The sequence below is a fragment of the Rhinolophus sinicus genome, linkage group LG13, assembly GCF_036562045.2.
Source record: "Rhinolophus sinicus isolate RSC01 linkage group LG13, ASM3656204v1, whole genome shotgun sequence".
NCBI lineage: Eukaryota > Metazoa > Chordata > Mammalia > Chiroptera > Rhinolophidae > Rhinolophus > Rhinolophus sinicus.
In genome coordinates, this window is record NC_133762.1 from 31,709,373 (window position 1) to 31,726,709 (window position 17,337).

The 17,337-nt window shown below is 56.6% G+C and overlaps 1 protein-coding gene across 1 annotated transcript; it reads left to right on the forward strand.

Moving 5' to 3' along the window:
• Window positions 1-7,070: 7,070 nt before the first annotated feature.
• On the forward strand, window positions 7,071-17,018 carry EMILIN3 (elastin microfibril interfacer 3). Its single transcript, XM_074317297.1, has 4 exons — window positions 7,071-10,877; window positions 12,260-12,382; window positions 13,561-13,784; window positions 14,065-17,018. Exons 1-4 carry the CDS (start codon window positions 10,678-10,680, stop codon window positions 15,849-15,851), a joined length of 2,334 nt encoding a protein of 777 aa, XP_074173398.1. The 5' UTR covers window positions 7,071-10,677; the 3' UTR covers window positions 15,852-17,018.
• Window positions 17,019-17,337: the final 319 nt, after the last annotated feature.

Consider the following 17,337-nt stretch of genomic DNA (forward strand, 5'->3'; position numbering starts at 1 on the left):
TTTTCTTCTGACAAAGCAGAAGAAGTGCTTGATTCGAATTGCCACCACCATTTATTTTATTTCAGAAATTCTTCTCTTTTGAAAGAAATATTTTTCAACTTTGAAGTCCTTAGGAATTGTTTTCTTGGCATAATTTATCCACTCTCTCCCAAGTGGCTTCGCAATGTCCATAATTTCTCTCAGATGATGATCTCTGTTGGCTTTTCAAGACAAAGAAAATGCCTATAGTTTCACTTTGAAGCTCTTTAGAAAAAATTCCCGTGACACTTACCATGTGGTAAATAAATTTAAAACAAAAGATAGATCCAAATTTGGAAACAGGGCAATCGAGTGCACCCACTGATAGCCTGCGGGTTGAGAAGAATCATTTACTACCATTTCCCATGGTCAGACGGCATGGGAACATGGTCCATTGAAGCTGCAGGTGTCTTAAAGAAATGACCTTGCGCCCTGCACACTTCATCGGCGCCCTGCTTCCAAAGGCTGGGAAAAGCTCTTTTAGTGGGTTCATCATGTTGTGCCAGGAACTGAACTGAGAGCCTTGAGGTCCTTTCCTTTCCTCGCAAAACTTCATGATTATTAGAACCAAAAGATGCGCAGAACTCCTCAAACTTCCTTCAGTTTTATTCAAGTCAATTCCCCTTCGCAGCTATCTTTTTGTTTTCTGATATTTGTGTAACCCTGAATGAGATGATTGATCCCAGTCATGTCTTCAATATCCATGAAACCCGAGAATCTCTCTTCGACTAAACCTTCTGAGTCAGGGCTGCCCTGTTTCCCAACTCCCACTGTACGGCTGCTGCAGAGCTGCAGGGTCAGCCAGCAGCAGGCCTGGCGGATTGGGCAGGGCCTCTGGAATGAGAGGGCTGGCCAGACAGTAGCGACCAGCGGCAGAGAGAGCCTTGGGCAGCAATCAGATCTACTAGGTTTCAGGAGAGAGCTTGGCACAGGGATCCACTAGAGAACTGGGTTAGCAGTCTTGGGTGGTCCTGGGAGGATCCGTAGAACCCACCCCCCACATTGTCCCTGGGAGATGGGGACGCAGAACACTCCCTTCTGGAGTACCACAGGGCACGAGCCAGCCTGTCAGCTGGACCTGAGCCTTAGGGGTGACTAGAGCTGCAAGAAGGCAAAAGGATAAACTCTCTTAGCATTGCTTTTGCTGCATCCCATAAGTTTTGGTATGCGGTGTTTTCATTTTCGTTTGTCTCAAGATATTTTTTTAAATTTCCTTTTGATTTCCTATTTGACCCAATGGTTGTTCAAGAGTGTGCTTGCTGTTCACTTTCCACGCATTTGTGAGTCTTCCCGTTTCCTTATTGTTAAACTGATTTCCAGTTTCATTCCGTTGTGGTTGGAAAAGAGACTTGGAATGATTTCAGATGAATGATTAAAGAAAATGTATTACATATATATATAATGGAATATTATTCAGCCTCTAAAAAGAAGGAAATTCTGCCATTTGCAGGAATGTGGATGGACCCAGAGGACATTATGCTGAGTGAAATAAACCAGACACAGAAAGACACATACTGCATGATTTCATTTATATGTGGAATCTAAAATAGGCAAACTCATAGAAGCAGAGAGTAGCGTGGTGATTGCCAGGGGTGGGGAAGAAGAGGGAGGGCAGGGGGAGGCGGAGATATTGGTCAAAGAGCACGAAGTTTCAGTTACGCAGGATGAATAAATCCCGGGGAGCTGATGTACAACAATATGACTGTAGTTAATAATACTATATTGTATATTGGAAATTTGTTAAGAGAATTGATCTTAAGTGTTGTCACCAGAAAAAAAAAAGAAAGAAAAAAGGTAACTGTTTGAGGTGAAGGATGTGTTAATTAGTTGGATTGTGATAGTCATTTCACAGTGTATCTGTCAATTATACCACAATAGAGCTGGGGGGGGGGGAATGGGAACTTAATAAAACTTATATTGAAGTTCTGGAAAATAAAAAAAAGGACAGAGAGAAGAAAATAGGCACCTGAGGGAACCTAACAGTCAGGAGAAAGCCTGCAAGGCACTCAGAACTGCAGGAGGAAACAAACCGCATCCTGCACAACAACAGGAGAAAGAAAACAAAACAAAAAGCATTTTAAAAAATGAGATGCAAAAGAAAATATTTTCCTGAACTCAAAAACGTGATTTCAAATTTTAAATAAATTGGAGGAGAGAATGGAGAACTGGGAAACCAAGTGGAAGAGGTAATGCAAAACCCAAAGCAAACGTAGAAGACGACAGAAACAATGCAGAGCAAAAGAAGAGCCTAGGAGGAGAGAGACTCAGGAGACATGATAAGTGAATAATAAACCTAGAAGGGGGAAAAAAATAACAACAACAACAAACAGAGGAGAAGCAGTAACTTTCAAACGGGAAAGAAAATTTTCCGTGGCTTGAAGAAAGACTTGGGTTTGAAAGGGCTCGTTGAGTTCCAGGCAGGAATGATGGAAAAAAACAGGCAGTTAGGCATAGCCGGGGAAGATTCCTGAATTCCATGATTAAAGGGAAAACTCTTACAAGCTTCCCAAATGAGAGAACAAGTTCCATAGGAAGAAAAGAGAAACAGACGGAAACCACACATCTCATTTGCTAGAAGGAGAAAAGAATCCTATGCCAGCCAAGGTTCTATTCACCTACCCAGGACAGAAAAAATACAAGGGCCCAGTGAATTTCCCTGTCTGGGGAAAACACTCAGAACAAATCGAATCAGGCAATAAATGAATCAGATTGGAGACAAGGAAGATGGAGATTAGAGGAAGCCATCCATGGTGAGTCGGGAACCTACCAATTCATGTGTAGTTAGTTCCAAGTGGATAATGATAGATTAGGTGGAATTTGTAATATAAGCACTAAATGAGCTGTTTTTCTGTTTTGTTTTGTTTTTTAAACAGAGGAGAGATGCAGTCAGACCTATTGGGTAGCAGACAAATGGGACACCTCCACGAGCAGCATACGCTGGCCCTCCATCCAGGCTATCTGTAGGGCATCTCCAATTTAGCATGGTTTCCTTTCACACACGTGCCTCCCTTCTTTCCTTGTCACAGCAAAAAGGACCCCCAAGCTGGAAACCTGAAGTCATCCTGCAGCCCCTCAAAAGTCACCAAGGCTTACCGGTTCTCCTAATCTTTCTGGATGCTTTCCTCTCACTTCCATCCTGGGCTCCATGGCAGCAGCTGTGGCGTGCACCCTCGGGCACCAGCACAGCCTCCTAACCATCTCTGCTGCCCCTTCCCTGTCCCCCTCCCATCACCACCCAGGCACTCCACAGTGGGTGGCTGAGGGGTGGCCCTCCCTCTGAATGCCAGCCCTTTCTCATTTCCAGCATCTGTGGCCTGGATCCTGGCACCAGCCCTATCAGTGCCCCGTCCTCATGGCTGCAGAGTGACTTGTTTAAAACCCACAGCTCATCTGTTTAGCTAACACAGGCAGGCGGTGGCCCCCGCATCAAGCTAGGCCTGTCCGTCAGGAGGGGAGCTCAATGCAGAAAGGCAGTGACCGTGGCCTGTGGGAAGTGGCAGGTGAGTGGACTCATGGGGTCTGAAGACTGAGGGTGTCTGTGCACCACCTCGCCAGCCCTCAGCCTGTATCAGGAGGAGGTGTGAGGGAGGAGCCGAGACTTAGGATAATATGGTGGGGATGAGACGCACTGTGGGAGGGTGGGGGGGCAGGATGCCCTAATCCCTATGCAGCACCCAGGCTGGGGGAGGGGAGAGGAGGATAAACTCCCACTGCAGGAGCCTTCTGCCTGCCCTTTCCCAAAGCAGCTGGGGCTGCTGGCCAGCGTCAGTGTAGCCAGGAATGTCGGAGTCACCAGCTGCAGAGACTCGACCTGGGGGGGGCCTCATTGGTCAGCGTGGGCAGCAAGAGCAGGTGGGTGGGCTGCTGGGGGGGTCAGAGTGGTTAGGCCCTGGCAGGGAGCCCTTTGAAAAGCTGCCAAATATATCATCTGGCCCTAACCACGAGACGGATGGGGAGACAGAGCCCTGCGACCCTGCCAAGGTGTGGGCCCATGACTGACCTTGTCCTTGACCTATCTCTCCAGCCAGTTCACGGAAGCCTGGCAGCCCTCCCTCTGAATGCCAGCCCTCTCTCATTTCCAGCATCTGTCGCCTGGATCCTGGCACCAGCCCCGTCAGTGCCCCATCCTCACGGCTACAGAGTGACTTGTTTATAACCCACAGCTCATCTGTTTAGCAAACACAGGCAGGAGGTGGCCCCCGCATCAAGCTAGGCCTGTCCGTCAGGAGGGGAGCTCAATGCAGAAAGGCAGTGACCATGGCCTGTGGGAAGTGGCAGGTGAGTGGACTCATGGGGTCTGAAGATGGAGAAATGTAGGTGCGCTACCTCCCAAGTCCTCAGCCTGTACATGGCCTCCCGGCTCCGGCAAACCCCCTCCTAAGCCATGGCATTCTCACTGGAGCATGTCTCCCCCTGCCCTAGGGAGTCTCTTGACCCTCTCCCCTCCCCAGGCCCCTTTCCTGACCCCTCCTGGGATTTCTCCCAACTCTCAGCTACCTCTGTCCACCCCTCATCTCGGTGCCTGAAGCACAGTCTGAGGCCAGTGTGTCTGTGCTTCTTGCACTGAGCGGGTGCCCAGCAAACGTCCGGGAGAATTAAGGAATTAAGGCAGAGCAGGTCTGAGATAAGGGCAGTGTCTGGGTGGAGGTCAGGTCCTGCCTAGCCAAGCATGAGTTTCCATGGCAACGGCCTCACCCGCCTGCTGCCCTCCCCCTCCACCCCTCCCTGGCTTGGTTTGGCCTCTCTGCGCAGCCCATGGGATGCCTGCCTCCTCTGTCACCAGCGGTAATCCTGTGTGGTTTTTACTCTGGTGCCCATGAATAGAAGAGTTAGAGGAGGGCGGGCCTGAGCGCTTCCCAGGGCCTTGCACCCAGCCCCGCCAGCAGGGAGCAGCTCCCGGCCCCCCTGGAGTCAGGCCAGCTGTACCACCCACTCTTGTCAGCATCCGCCTTCACGGAGGCCGCCCCACTCAAGGCTCAGCATCGTTGGCCTGGCCTGCACCGGGAATGCAGACCCTGCCCTGTACAGTTCATTAAACCATCCTCTCTCCTCACACTTAGCCACATATGGTCTCCCCTGTCCCAATCCTGACATTTTGTCTCCCCTCAGCCTGGCACCTTCCAGAATCCTTCCCACACCCACAGCCCCCAAATCAGCTACCAAGGCCTGTCAGCTCTCTGTCCTAAAAGCCTCTGGGACCCACCCTCTGTCCCCGGCCCCCACCCCTGTCAACCTAATGGCTGACATTGCAGCCACCTCCTCCCTGGAACCCTCCCCAGTGCCTGCTCCATGCAGCGGCAACCCTCAGAGCTAAGGGGACATTTTTTGAGATAGTTCTGTATGCACTGTCCTCCTCTGTAAAGTCCAGACTCTTCTCTGAAGTATCCAAGGCCCCTCTTATCTGGCCCCTGCTAATCCCTATTGGGGCCTGGCCCCCCAGAGATCTGCAGGGCTCCCCAAACACAGCAGGCTGTCTCCTGCCTCCTGGCCTAGCTCACACTGCACCCACTCCCTGCGATGCTCTCTCCCCACAGGAGGACTCCATGTTGCCTGTTTGGGGACACAAACTCTTATCCCCCCCAGGCACTTCTTCCTTAGTGACCCCACGCGTCCCCATGGTCCTTGATCATAACGAGTGTCATGCACATTGTCCCTTTCTGCTTGCAGGTCTGTCTCCCTGTCTGGGTCGGGTTCCTAGAAGCAGAGCTGGAGACAGATTCAGGAAGGGTTCTCAGGAGACACACAGAAGGGAGGGTGGGAAGCAGAAGAGGGACGGGGCAGAGCAAGAATGGGATCTCGGGTGGAGTCTAGGTGTGGCCTGATCCAGGGGGGCCTAGAACATAAACCCGTGAGGGGAGGAGGCCCGTCTTTTGTACCCCTGTATCAGCCGTGGGGTGGGAGGCTTTGTGACTTCCCAGGGGAGGTGGCTCTTATCAGCCAAGGGCAACTCGCAGGAAGGGCAGCTGTGAGCAAAAGCAGTCAGCACTCCTGAAGTGGGGGGGTGGGGTGATGGGTGCACTCGGTAAAGGGGGTCTGGCAGGGCACCGCGCCCCTGTCGAGTGGGACCTGTGACACCTTTCGGAATGACTGAAGAGCAGGCCGCTCCTCGGGCCATCAGTTCTGACCGTCCCCAAGCCCACAGCTGCACTACTGCCCTTGGAGAAGGTCGTGCCATGGCAGTCACCAGTTTAGTGGGCAGAAAGAAGCCCAGACACCCACTCCCCAGGGAAGGACTCAGCCCTGCTTCCTCACTGAGTGTCTCTTGTGTGTCCAGTCATGCAGATGGGAGCTTAAGCCAATGTTTGCCTAGTAACCATTTTACAGGTGGGAAGATAGAGGCTCAGAGGGGTGACAAGACGCCATGAAGGTCATGCAATTTCTGAGTGGAGGAGCTGGGATTCAAAGCCAGGTCCAGTCGACTCTCTGCTTGGTTCCTTCCCCCAGGGGTGTGAACGGCCTCAGTAAGCCCTTCCTGCCACCATAAGAGACTGGTGAGTCTAGGGTCACTTATGTGCATCACAACAGGGCTCAGCTACACTCAGGGTCCCCAAGGGCCACATCTGGTGTTTGCAATAGTTGGAAGGCCCATGCATGTATTTTGCATGTGATTTGCATAATGATTGCATCTGGTTTGCATGTGTCCACACTGAGAGCCCATCACTGCTGCACAATTTTTAAGTTGCTCGTTAGTACCTCTCATTCAATGGAAGTCTGTCCCGGCTCCACAGAGTCCAGTGTCCATGATTTCTGGACCTTCGGGCTACACGTCTACACACCCGAGGGTCCTGGAGAAGCCACACTTCTGCCCAGCTGGAAGAGGTCACCCCAAACCCCTGCGTGTGGATTTGACAGTAACCTTTTTTGATGGCGTGGGTGTAATCAAAATACTGACTGGGCTTTGAGCGTGCTGATGTTTATGTTGAGGAGAGAGTGAGCCAGGCAAAGAGACTTGCTCACTTTCAATGGTGGCCCCGTGTGCAGGGAGGCCGAGCTTCTCAGGCTCAGAAGAAAGAAGATGGGGGGTGGGGCTGGGCAGGGACAAAGGGCTAGTGGAGACAGAGTAGGAGGCTGGTATCCTAGGGGGTGCCACCCCCAATTGGCTGGCGGTGGAGGGTGTGAGTTTCTCCCAATAGCAGGGGGGCTCATCCGTGATAGGAAGGGCCTGTGCCAGAAAGCTGTCAGTGTCAGTGCTTTTTATTTCTGTCTCTTTAAGGGGACTTACATTCCATAAAACTGAGGCTTTCAATGACCTTATGTGGTGGGCCTCCATAAAAAAGCAGGTAACATCCTGGGTGAGGTGGAAGGAGCCTGGAGATGGGAGAGGAAGCTTCTGGGATTCTCAGAAGTGCGTGGAGGCCTAGAAGGGCTATCCCAGGTGAGTGGGTCACCACCAAGCAACTCTGCCCCCCAGGAGCCCATGGACGAAGGAGGCAGAGGTTCCTGCTCATGTCCCCCCATACTGTGTCACTTACTGATGGACCCTAAATGCAAGACTTTGTGCTCCCTGTCCAGGGTTATTGTCATCTTGATGGCATTCTCTGTTCTTCCTGAGGAGAGAGGTGGCGTATCTCTCACCAGGGCCTCATGAAGGTTGGGGAAGTATGCTTCTGAGTGTGTGTGTGTATGTGTGTGTGTGTGTGAGTGTGTGAGTGTGTGTGTGTAGAGAAGTGGCACGGAGTGGACCAAGTATCTGGATATGGCCGTGCAGGTCCCCATGAACAGAGAGTGTGATCCTGTGTGTGGCCCCTCAGCCCGCCTCCATCCAGGTGTGGAAACTCCAGTGTGAGTGGGGGGAGGACATAGTGTCTCCCTCCCTCCCCTGCCCCTGCCCTGCCTATGCTTCCTGTCTGGCAGATGCAAAGTGGCCTCATTGTCTGCGGGGGAGACCCCAGCCTCTGGCTAGATCCAGCCAAGACCCTGAGCGTCTCCCCCACCAGGAAGGGGCCCCAGTGCTGGCTCCCAAAACTGTTCCCATTAAAGAGGGAATATGGTGTTTGATGTCAGCCACCTGGGAAAGGGGGAAACGGGGTCCTACTGTCCTTTCAGCCCCATGTTATGTGGGTTTTTCCACGTAAAGACAAGGATCTAGCCTCCTCCCTGTGAGTTATGGGCCCCACATCTGGGCTGGGGAAAGGAGTGAGAGGAAGGGGCGGGACCCCTTGGAAAAGGATCACAGTTTCTGGGACGGGGAGGGGGGTTTCTCCCAGAGCCGCTGGGCAGCGTTGCCAGGCAGTCAGGAGCCAGCCTAGGGTGTGGAGTGGGGCTCTGTTCATCTCCCACTCAGATGCTTCTCACTTTCCAAGAAGTAGAAATTCAGTGCTTACCAGATCAAGAGCATGTTATGGACACTGTGTATCCTGCCCTCAGCAAAATGGCTCATGACATCTCTGTTACAGTCCAGAGATTATAATAGCACATTGGGTGGACTTGTGGCAGAGGATGAAAGGCTGTCTTAGACAGGCAACACTTGGAGGCTGGGATCAGAAGCCCACTCAAGCTGCTCAAGTGAAGTGGGTTATTGGAAGCAGACTGGAAGACAGTCACCAGATGGCCACTCACTGCACGTCTCCCTGAGTCCAGAGCCTCTCGACTTAGCCCCACTCTGCTCTGGCCAATTCTCTTCTTCAGCTTCCCCGTAACTCCAGTAAATCTAAGGCTCAGCGTAGCTACGGCAGCTCTGCAGCCATGATCTGTCCTCTCACCACCCCTCAAAGTCCCTGTTGTGGGTTGAATAGTGTCTGTTCTCCCAACATTTATGTCTACCTAGAACTTAGGAATGTGAACTTAAGAGGAAATAGCGTCTTTGCAGTTTTAATTACTTCAGATGAGGTCATACTGGATTAGACTGGGCCCTAAATTCAATGACTGGTCCTTATAAGAGGAGAGGACACAGAGACACCCACAGAGACAAGGCCATGTGAAGAAGGCCACGGGGAGGGGACCCTGGGAAGACAGATGGGGACATTGGAATGATGCCATTACAAACCAAAGAATGCCAAGGATTGCCAGGAGCCTCCAGAAGCTGGAAGAGGCAAGGAAGGATCCTTTCCTAGAGCCTCTGGAAGGAGACTAGCTGTGATGACACCTTGATTTCAGATTTCTAGTCTCCAGGATTGGGGGAGAATAGATTTCTGTTGTTTTAAGCCACAAAGTTCATGGTAATTTGTTACGGCAGCCCTAGGAAACTAGTACAGCCCCATCTTGAAGCTGGATCCCATCAGCCTCTGTGTCCCAATTCCCAAGCCCAGGACAAAGAAAGTTAGCTTGGCGGGGTCAGGTGTCTGCCTCCCAGGACCCACAAGCCACCGTGCTGGGAGAGGGCAGAGGCATAGATGTGGGTTTCAGAGCTGCCCCCTTCCAGCACCCTTGATATCATCCCTTGACCTGAAGGGTGTGGATTTGCATCTCAAAGTCAGGTTGGAGTGAGGTCTCTCCAGGTGTGCCTCAGAGTTCCTCGCCTTCTGCACGCCTACCAGCTACTTGGGTAAAGACACAGAAAGCTGTGGTCCCCTGTGTGCATGAGACAAAGCCAGGAAGACGTGCCACTCTGTTGGATGACAGCACCAGGATTCAAAAGGCTCTTTGCAGGTCAGAATGTCAACAAGATGATTTTAAATGAGGATGACTGAGGGCCAACTCCTGGGTTCCAAGAGACAACTTCCCGAGGGAAATATGGAGGAAACCTGGCTTAACAGCAGCTCTTTGTGAGAAAGACCTAAAGGTTTTATTTGACCAGATGCTACTAAGGAGCCAGTGCTGTGTGGTCCAGCGGGCTAAGAGCTTTAGATGCCCAAAGAGAATCAGAGCATCACTGGCTGGACTGGTGAGGTGATAGGCATTTGGGGCTCCATGCAGCCCGTCCCTGAGACACAGGGGTAACACGGACCCCATCAGGACACCAGAGGGACAGCCTGACCACCAGACTGGGTTGCAGAGGGTTAGGGAGCAGGGAGGAGTTAAGATGCCTGGGGAGGGGACAGCAGACTTATCAGATGTCCTGGGCACTTCCAGACAATGACAATGACAGTGCAAGGAGGCAGAGCTAGCCAACAGGGCCGGTCTGGGGCCTATTCCAAGGAGGTGGCTGCGGAGGTGTTGCTGGCGCTACCCAAAATACGGTCATCTCAGCTCCGAAGTCGTGGACCGCCGTTCCCAGGTGCACACTGGCTTTTAAAAGCAGTGTGTCCGGCGGCTGGGCGGCTCCCGGAGAGCCCCACGCCCACGCCGGTCCCAGGGGTCTGGCTCTGCTTCTCACCCGTGCACGCGGGCAACGGCAGTGGATGGGTGTGTTTGGGGGCATCCCTGGGCGCGACGGCCTGCGTGCGCCCCTGCCACCCCGGGGTTGCTCCCTTCTTAACCTCTTGCTTGCGGGCGGCCCCTCGGGCGTCAGCTCGGAGTCAGGGCGGGGGTCTGGCGGCAGAGAGGGGGCCGGCGGAGGAGAGCGACGCGGCCCCAAGTTTATGCTAATCCGCGCAGAGCCCGCCTCCCGCCTCCCCTCCGCGGCCCCAGCCGCGAGAAGCGCCGGCCACTCCGCGGGACGCAGCCGCTGCGAAGCGCCAGGCGGCTGGGCCAGCGAGCTGCAGGGGCCGCGAGCGGCGGCGGGACCCGGGCGGTGAGCGGCGGGGCGGCGCGGCGGGCGGACACCGGCGGGGGCCCCGTATGGGGCCAGGTGGGGACCCGGGGACGGCGGCGATGGGCCGCCGCCGCCTGCCGGTCTGGCTGTGCGCCGTCGCGGCGCTGCTCTCTGGGGCGCAGGCCAAGGGCACCCCGCTCCTCTCGCGGCCCGCGCCGCCTGGTGTGTCCCGCTACAGCCTCTACACGACGGGATGGCACCCGCGACTGCGTCCGGGGCCGCACAAGTAAGCGCGGGCCGCGCGGCGGGCGGGAAACGGGAGGGACGGCCCCGCGGCGCTGCTCCCACCTGCCCCGATCGCACGCGCGGGCGGCGGGGCGCCGGGCACCCGAGGCCGCGGCGCGGAGGGGGCGGCTCCCGGGGCCAAGCCCCTGCCCAGCGGGCGCCCCACGCCGCAGGAGGCTGAGGGGCTAGTGAAGAAAAATAAGCCGAGGGGGCCTGGCGCGGCGGCGGGGATCCTGGCAGTGCCCGCGGAAACCTTTCCAGAGAAGTAACATTTTCCAGCTGCGCTGTGTGCAAACCCCGGGCGCAGCGGACCAGGTGGAGGGAGAGGAGGGAGGGCGGTCCGCGCACGGAGCACGCGGGGCTCTCCCACACACACACCACGCCGGGGCCTCCCATCGTTCCCCTGCCCCAGTAGGTAGGGGAGGGATCCCTGCGCCCAGCGGCCTGCCCTCCCTTGGTCAGCCTGGCCCCAGCAACCCCTTGGCATCCCCAATGTGGCTGGGCCTCAGAGCTGGTGGGGGCTCCTGGGTCCTGGGTTCCTGGGCTCCAGGGTCTAACAACAGACTACAGGTGGCCAGTTTATGTCAGGCAGCTGCCTCCCCAACATTTGTGGCCTATAAGGAGGAGCTGCTGTCCGGCCCCTGCCTCAGCTTCTGGTCTTTAGCGGCAGTGGCTTGAGAACTGGCCTATCTGAGGTGAGTTAGGGGCTCTGCCTGGGGTGGAGCTGAATTTGAACTCTAGCTGCATTTGAGAGGTACTGTAGAACGAGAGCGTCCAGCCCATAGCTGACGCTCAATGTGTCTGGCCACATCAGAGTAGGCTTCCTGGAGGAGGTGGTAGAAATGATGTGAAAATGAGGAACCAGGATCAGAGGCAGGGGCCAGAAAGCGACAAGGTGGGGTGCATTTCCCCAGGAGTCAGTCAGGGGAGGAAGGGAGAAGTATGGTCTCAAAGACACTCAGGCACTAAATTGGGACCTCGGAAGCGTCAAATGCTGAGATGAGGAATTGAGAACCAGTGGAGGAGTTGGAGAAGGGTGGGGAATGTGGAAAGGTCCTTGATGGGGAATCTGGGGGGAGGGGCTTCTTCTCCAGGCAGGAAGAGCAGAGGTCAGACTGAGGAAGGGCAGCCACACCAGGCTCCTGGTTCAGTACAGAGCTTAGCTTAGCCCAGTGACCCACTCATCAGGAAGGCTGGGATCGAAGAGACCAGCAGCAGGGCTGGACCCCAGGCCGAGGGCGCTGGCTCCTGGGATCAAGGAGAAGGGGGAGAAGAAAGATGGAGGTCTCTTCTGCTGAGGCTCACAGTTGGGGGGAAGGGGTTAGGAGCCTCAGTGGGCCTGGCCCAGGCCAGATATTCCAAGGATGCCATTCTCCCCTGCAGGGCCCTCTGCGCCTACGTGGTGCATAGGAATGTGACCTGTGTCCTCCAGGAGGGAGCAGAGAGCTACATAAAGGCTGAGTACCGGCAGTGTGGATGGGGGCCCAAGTGCCCCGGGACAGTCACGTGAGTGCACCCTCATCCCACCCACTCGGGGTCCCTGGGCACACGCCCCACCCAGGCCTGCCTTCAGCTGAGAGCAGCAGCCAACTTGACAAGGGCTGTAACTCCTTGGACTTCAGAGAACCTACCCCAGCCCCCACCCCAGCTGGATGGAGGGGGCCAGGGAGGAGTCAGGGGCAGGCTCAGGTCGGAGCCCACAGGGGACCAGGGGAGGGTTCCTGGGGGAGAGGCAGCACCAGGCAAGGAAGACGCAGCATGGGGGTGGGGGGACAGGGGAAAGCAGAGGGTCACACTGGCATGGTTGATGCCAAAGGACCTGGTCAGACTCAAGGAGGCCTGTGCTGACAGTGGAGAAGGTAGGCCAGGTGTGGGGCTCAGGCTGGGCACATGGAGCCATGTGAGGACCTGTCGTATTGCACACAGGTGGGATGCACAGGTCTGTGCCCGGAGAGGTTCAAATGCAGGTTTGAAAACAAATCCGTTTGCTTCCATGGGTCAGTGGGTGAACAGGTACAGGCACACTGCTGAACAGGTGAGGGAGTGGCCCCTGTGCTGCCTTACACCCCGGGCCTTCCTCTCTGTGCTCAAAATCAAAGGTGCCCTGTCACTAGCCTCTGCGATCAGAGCTGAGTTCTTGGAGTCAGCTAGGGAGAAGTGGAAAGGCCTAAGGGGAGCTGATGGGAGTCCAGAGTGGCCCCCAGGCAGTGAGAGGGGCTGCCTGCCCCAGCTCCAGGGCAGTACCCCTCACCCACCCACAGGGGTGGGGCGTGGGGCGGGGGCTGAGGCTTTGTCAGAATTATTCAAGGTACCACCAAAGCCAGAGTGGAATTTCTGATGGCATTATAAGCTGAAGGGGGTCCAAGTGATCTTGGGAGCGTTGGGGCCAAATTCCTGCTTGCCTTCTCCCCAGGCAAACAGGAGGGGGTGGGGCTTCTTCCTACACCCTCCCCTAACGCATCTGTGAGCCTTGGCAAGGCCTACTTCCATGCTCCAGCCCTGTCACCTTAAGCACAGAAAAAGGAAACCCCTGGGGCTGTTGTGGAGGTGGGAAGACTTCCAGACTGTATGCATGTGTCTGAGAGTGGCCCTGAATACCAGCCAGGGCACAAGGCCACCTGCCAGGAGGCAGGCACCTCAGCCCACAGCTACAGGACCCTGCCCTCTCCCCATCCCTGGCCCAGGTACCGCACGGTGCTCAGACCCAAATACAAAGTCGGCTACAAGACTGTGACGGAGCTTTCCTGGCGTTGCTGCCCTGGGCTCACTGGACAAGGCTGCCCTGAGCACCTCACGGACCCTCGGGCCACCCCACCCCATTCAGAGCCTGAGTCCCAGATTCCCTCTGGGCAGTTGGGACCAGGCCCCAGGCCCCCTCCTTCTAGCAGAGCGGCGCCCAGCTTCTACGGTGAGTCTGCCCGTGGAGACCCTACCAAGGTAGTTGGGTTTCTTGGGGGGAGGGATGTGGGAAAAAGACTGACCCAGGCTGGCTGAGCTCAGGCAGAGCTGGCAGGGTGCATCTCACGCTGGGCAGAAGGGAGAGCCCCTGGGCCCCCTCCAAAAGCTGGCGGAGCTATGCCCAGCGAGGTTGACTTAGAATAGAAAATCTCTCAGGTGGCCGGGCAATAGGACAAGCTGAGCCAGCCAGGCCAACGACATCCCTGCGGTTCTCTCCTCCTCTTTCCCAGGAAGGAAAGGCCCAGGGCTGTTTGGTGAGCGGCTGGAACGCCTGGAGGGTGATGTCCAGCGCCTGGCACAAGCATATGGTACTCTCAGCGGCCTGCTGACCAGCCACGAGGACCCCAGCAGGATTACTGGTGGCCCCAGAGCTCCTGCTGCCCCAGTGGGATTCGAGGTCATCCCCGAGGGGTTTGTGAACCCTGGAGACAGCGCTGGAAGGCCGCTTACACCTCCCCTGGATGAGATCTTGAGCAAGGTGACAGAGGTGAGCAACACACTCCAGAGCAAGGTGCAGCTGCTGCATGAGGTGCATGGGCTGGCCCTCGGCCACGAGGCCCACCTGCAGCAGCTGCGGGAGGCCCCCCCATCCCCACTCACCTCGCTGGCCCTGCTGGATGAATATGTGGACCAACGGCTGCACCGACTCTGGGGGAGCCTGCTGGATGGCTTCGAGCAGAAGCTGCAAGGCGTCCAGAGCACATGTGACGTGCGGGTGCAGGAGGTTCGGCAGCAGTGTGAGGAGGGCCAGGCGGCCAGCCGAAGGCTGCACCAGAGCTTGGACGGCCGGGAGCTGGCCCTGCGCCGGGAGCTCTCACAGCTGGGTACCCGGCTGCAAGGCCTAAGTGTGGCTGGCGCTGGGAGCTGCTGCAGCCAGCTGGCCCTGGTCAGTGCCCGGATGGACAGCCTCGAGAGGAACCTGCAGGTAGTCACTGAGGCCCAAAGGGGCCATGGCCCCACATCCAGGGATGAGCTCACGCGGCTGTCTGCGGCCATGCTTGACGGGGGTGTTGATGGACTGCTTGAGGGCCTGGAGACCCTCAATGGGACGGAGAGTGGCATGAGGGGCTGCTGTCTGGGGATGAAGGAGGGGGGATGGGGTGTGGGCGGCTTCAGGACCGTGCTGGAAGAGCGTGTGCAGAGCCTAGAGGAGCGCCTGGTGGCACTGGCTGGGGAGCTAAGCCATGACAGCACTCCACCAGGGAGGTCGGCATGGCCCCTGGTGCAGACAGAGCTGGCCGTGCTGGAACAACGGCTGGTTTCGCTAGAGACCTCATGCACCCCCAGCACCACCTCAGCCATCCTGGACAACCTCATGGGAGAGGTGAAGGCCTGGCAGAGCCAGATTGCGGTCCTTCTACGCCAGGTAGCCAGTCACACGGCCCTGCTCCAGCAGCTCAATGGCACCGTGGCCGAGGTCCAGGGGCAGCTGGCAGGAGCAACAGGCAGCTCACTCCAGGGCGAGATCACCCTGCTCAAGGTCAATCTGAACTCTGTGAGCAAGTCGCTCACAGGCCTCAGTGACTCCGTCAGCCAGTACTCTGAGGCCTTCTTGGCCGCCAATACGTCCCTGGACGAGCGGGAGCGCAAGGTGGAGGCCGAGGTCCACGCCATCCAGGAGCAGGTCAGCAGCCAAGGCTCGCGGCTTCGGGCTGGCCACAGGCAGGTCCTGAGCCTGCGGGGGGAGCTGGAGCAACTCAAGGCCGGTGTGGCCGGTGTGGCCGGCGGGCTGAGCCGCTGCCAGGACACAGCCCAGGAACTCCAGCACGCAATGGGCCACTTCGACCAGAGGGTAGCACAAGTGGAGGGTGCGTGTGGGAAGCTGGGCCTGATGGCTGCAGACCTGGACAGCTTGCCTACCGAGTCGCTCAGGTCCAGGGAGGGTCTATGGGACCACGTGGACCAGCTGAATCGCACGCTGGCCCAGCACGCACAGGACATTGCCCGCCTCCAGGACGATCTGTTGGACTGCCGGGCCCAGCTGGCCGAGCAGGCACGGCCAGGGCAGGCCGACTAGGCGGGCCAGACAGGACCCAACCCCAGAGCCCATCAACCCTGGGGACATCAACCCAGAGCTCAGACCATGCCTCCCAGCCACCCCTGGCCAGTGCAGATGCCAGAGGCCACTGAAGAAGAGTCGGTCCAGCTCCACGAGTGTCCCAGGCACCAGCTCACCCACGCTCAGGGCTGCACCAACTGGACAACTCAGGTAGCAGTCAAGGCAAGCACGTGGCGCCTGAAGGCCAGGGTGGACCTAAGAGACCTCACAATCCCGTCTGCAAATCGCTCTTCTGCGGACACATAAGTTGGCCTCTGTGCAAAGACCTGCAGAGCCATTCTCTCAGACAGTGGCCTGTCCACAGCTGGGGCCCCAGCCCGTGGAGGCTTCTGGTTCCTTTGTCCCCTTAGTGTCCCTCCCCAGGATTCTGGGCTCAGTTTCTGCAGGAAGGTGATGCACTGTCCTCACACCTAGCAGCTTCACGGGTGCTGTTTCTGAACCAAGGACCAGAGGTTCCCACCACCCCGAGGTCCTTCAGGGTGGAACAGAAACACGAAGACTCAGCCAGAGTTCTCTTTATTCCTTTTGATTCTCCCCAAGGTGAGGGCTTAGGCAGCTGTAGATTCTTGAGGAAGACTGGGTCCAGGCGATCTGTTTGGAGACACCACTTCAATTTATCCTTTTTCTTCCCCAAAGATGTTTTCCGGGCACTCACTCTGGTTCACACACAGTCCTCTCCTTTCCATTTGGGGGCGGGGGCGGTTCTTTCCCCCCAGGTTAGGGCCTCTCTCCAGAGAGCAGCCCTTCTTGTATGTCATGGCCTGAATGAGGTCAGACGCTGGGCAAGAGGCCACAGCTGGAGGGAGAGGGCTCCAGGCCTAGTTTCCAATATCCCTGTAAACCCAACCCCGCCTGGATGTTCCGTTCACGGAGTCCTGAGAAATTCAGGTATGACACCACCAAGCGACAACCTGAAAACACAAGTGTTCAGCCTGCACAATTCCAAGACCCTGATGCCTGTCTGCTGAGGCTCCAGGCCTCAGTTTCCCCACAGCAGCACGAGTCCTCCTGTGCTGTTTTGGAGGTCCCTGGAGCCCTGCCTTCTGGTATCTCAACATTGGGTACCCTGTCCTCCACTGTGGTGCTATTGGGGAAGGGCAGGCCTGGATTAAAGCTTTCAGCCCATCTAAAGGTATTTTCTTCCCCGAAGACGGAGAGAGGGAAGGCTGCAGTGGGGTGCCAGCCCTCCTACCCACAGCTCCTCAGGCAACGGCCCACTCAGCAGCTGTGTGGGCACTGAACTGACCAGGCTAGGGGAGGGCAGACCAACCCCACCTGCCTGTGTCCCCAGGGGAGGTGCTGGGAGGAGCAGGAGCAGCTGCTGGGGGCAGGCTAGGCCAAGTGAGAGCCACATTCTCTTGGTCCTTGCATTGCCCTGGGCTCCCCCTTTCCTGATTTCAGAGGACACTGGAGCATCTGAGCTTGGGATGTACTGCAACGTCTG

Coding starts and splice junctions, on each gene's coding strand:
- EMILIN3 (XM_074317297.1), top strand. CDS start 10,678: ATGGGGCCAGGTGGGGACCCGGGGACGGCGGCGATGGGCCGCCGCCGC. Junction 10,878..12,259: donor CTGCGTCCGGGGCCGCACAA/GTAAGCGCGGGC, acceptor TCTCCCCTGCAG/GGCCCTCTGCGCCTACGTGG. Junction 12,383..13,560: donor AAGTGCCCCGGGACAGTCAC/GTGAGTGCACCC, acceptor TCCCTGGCCCAG/GTACCGCACGGTGCTCAGAC.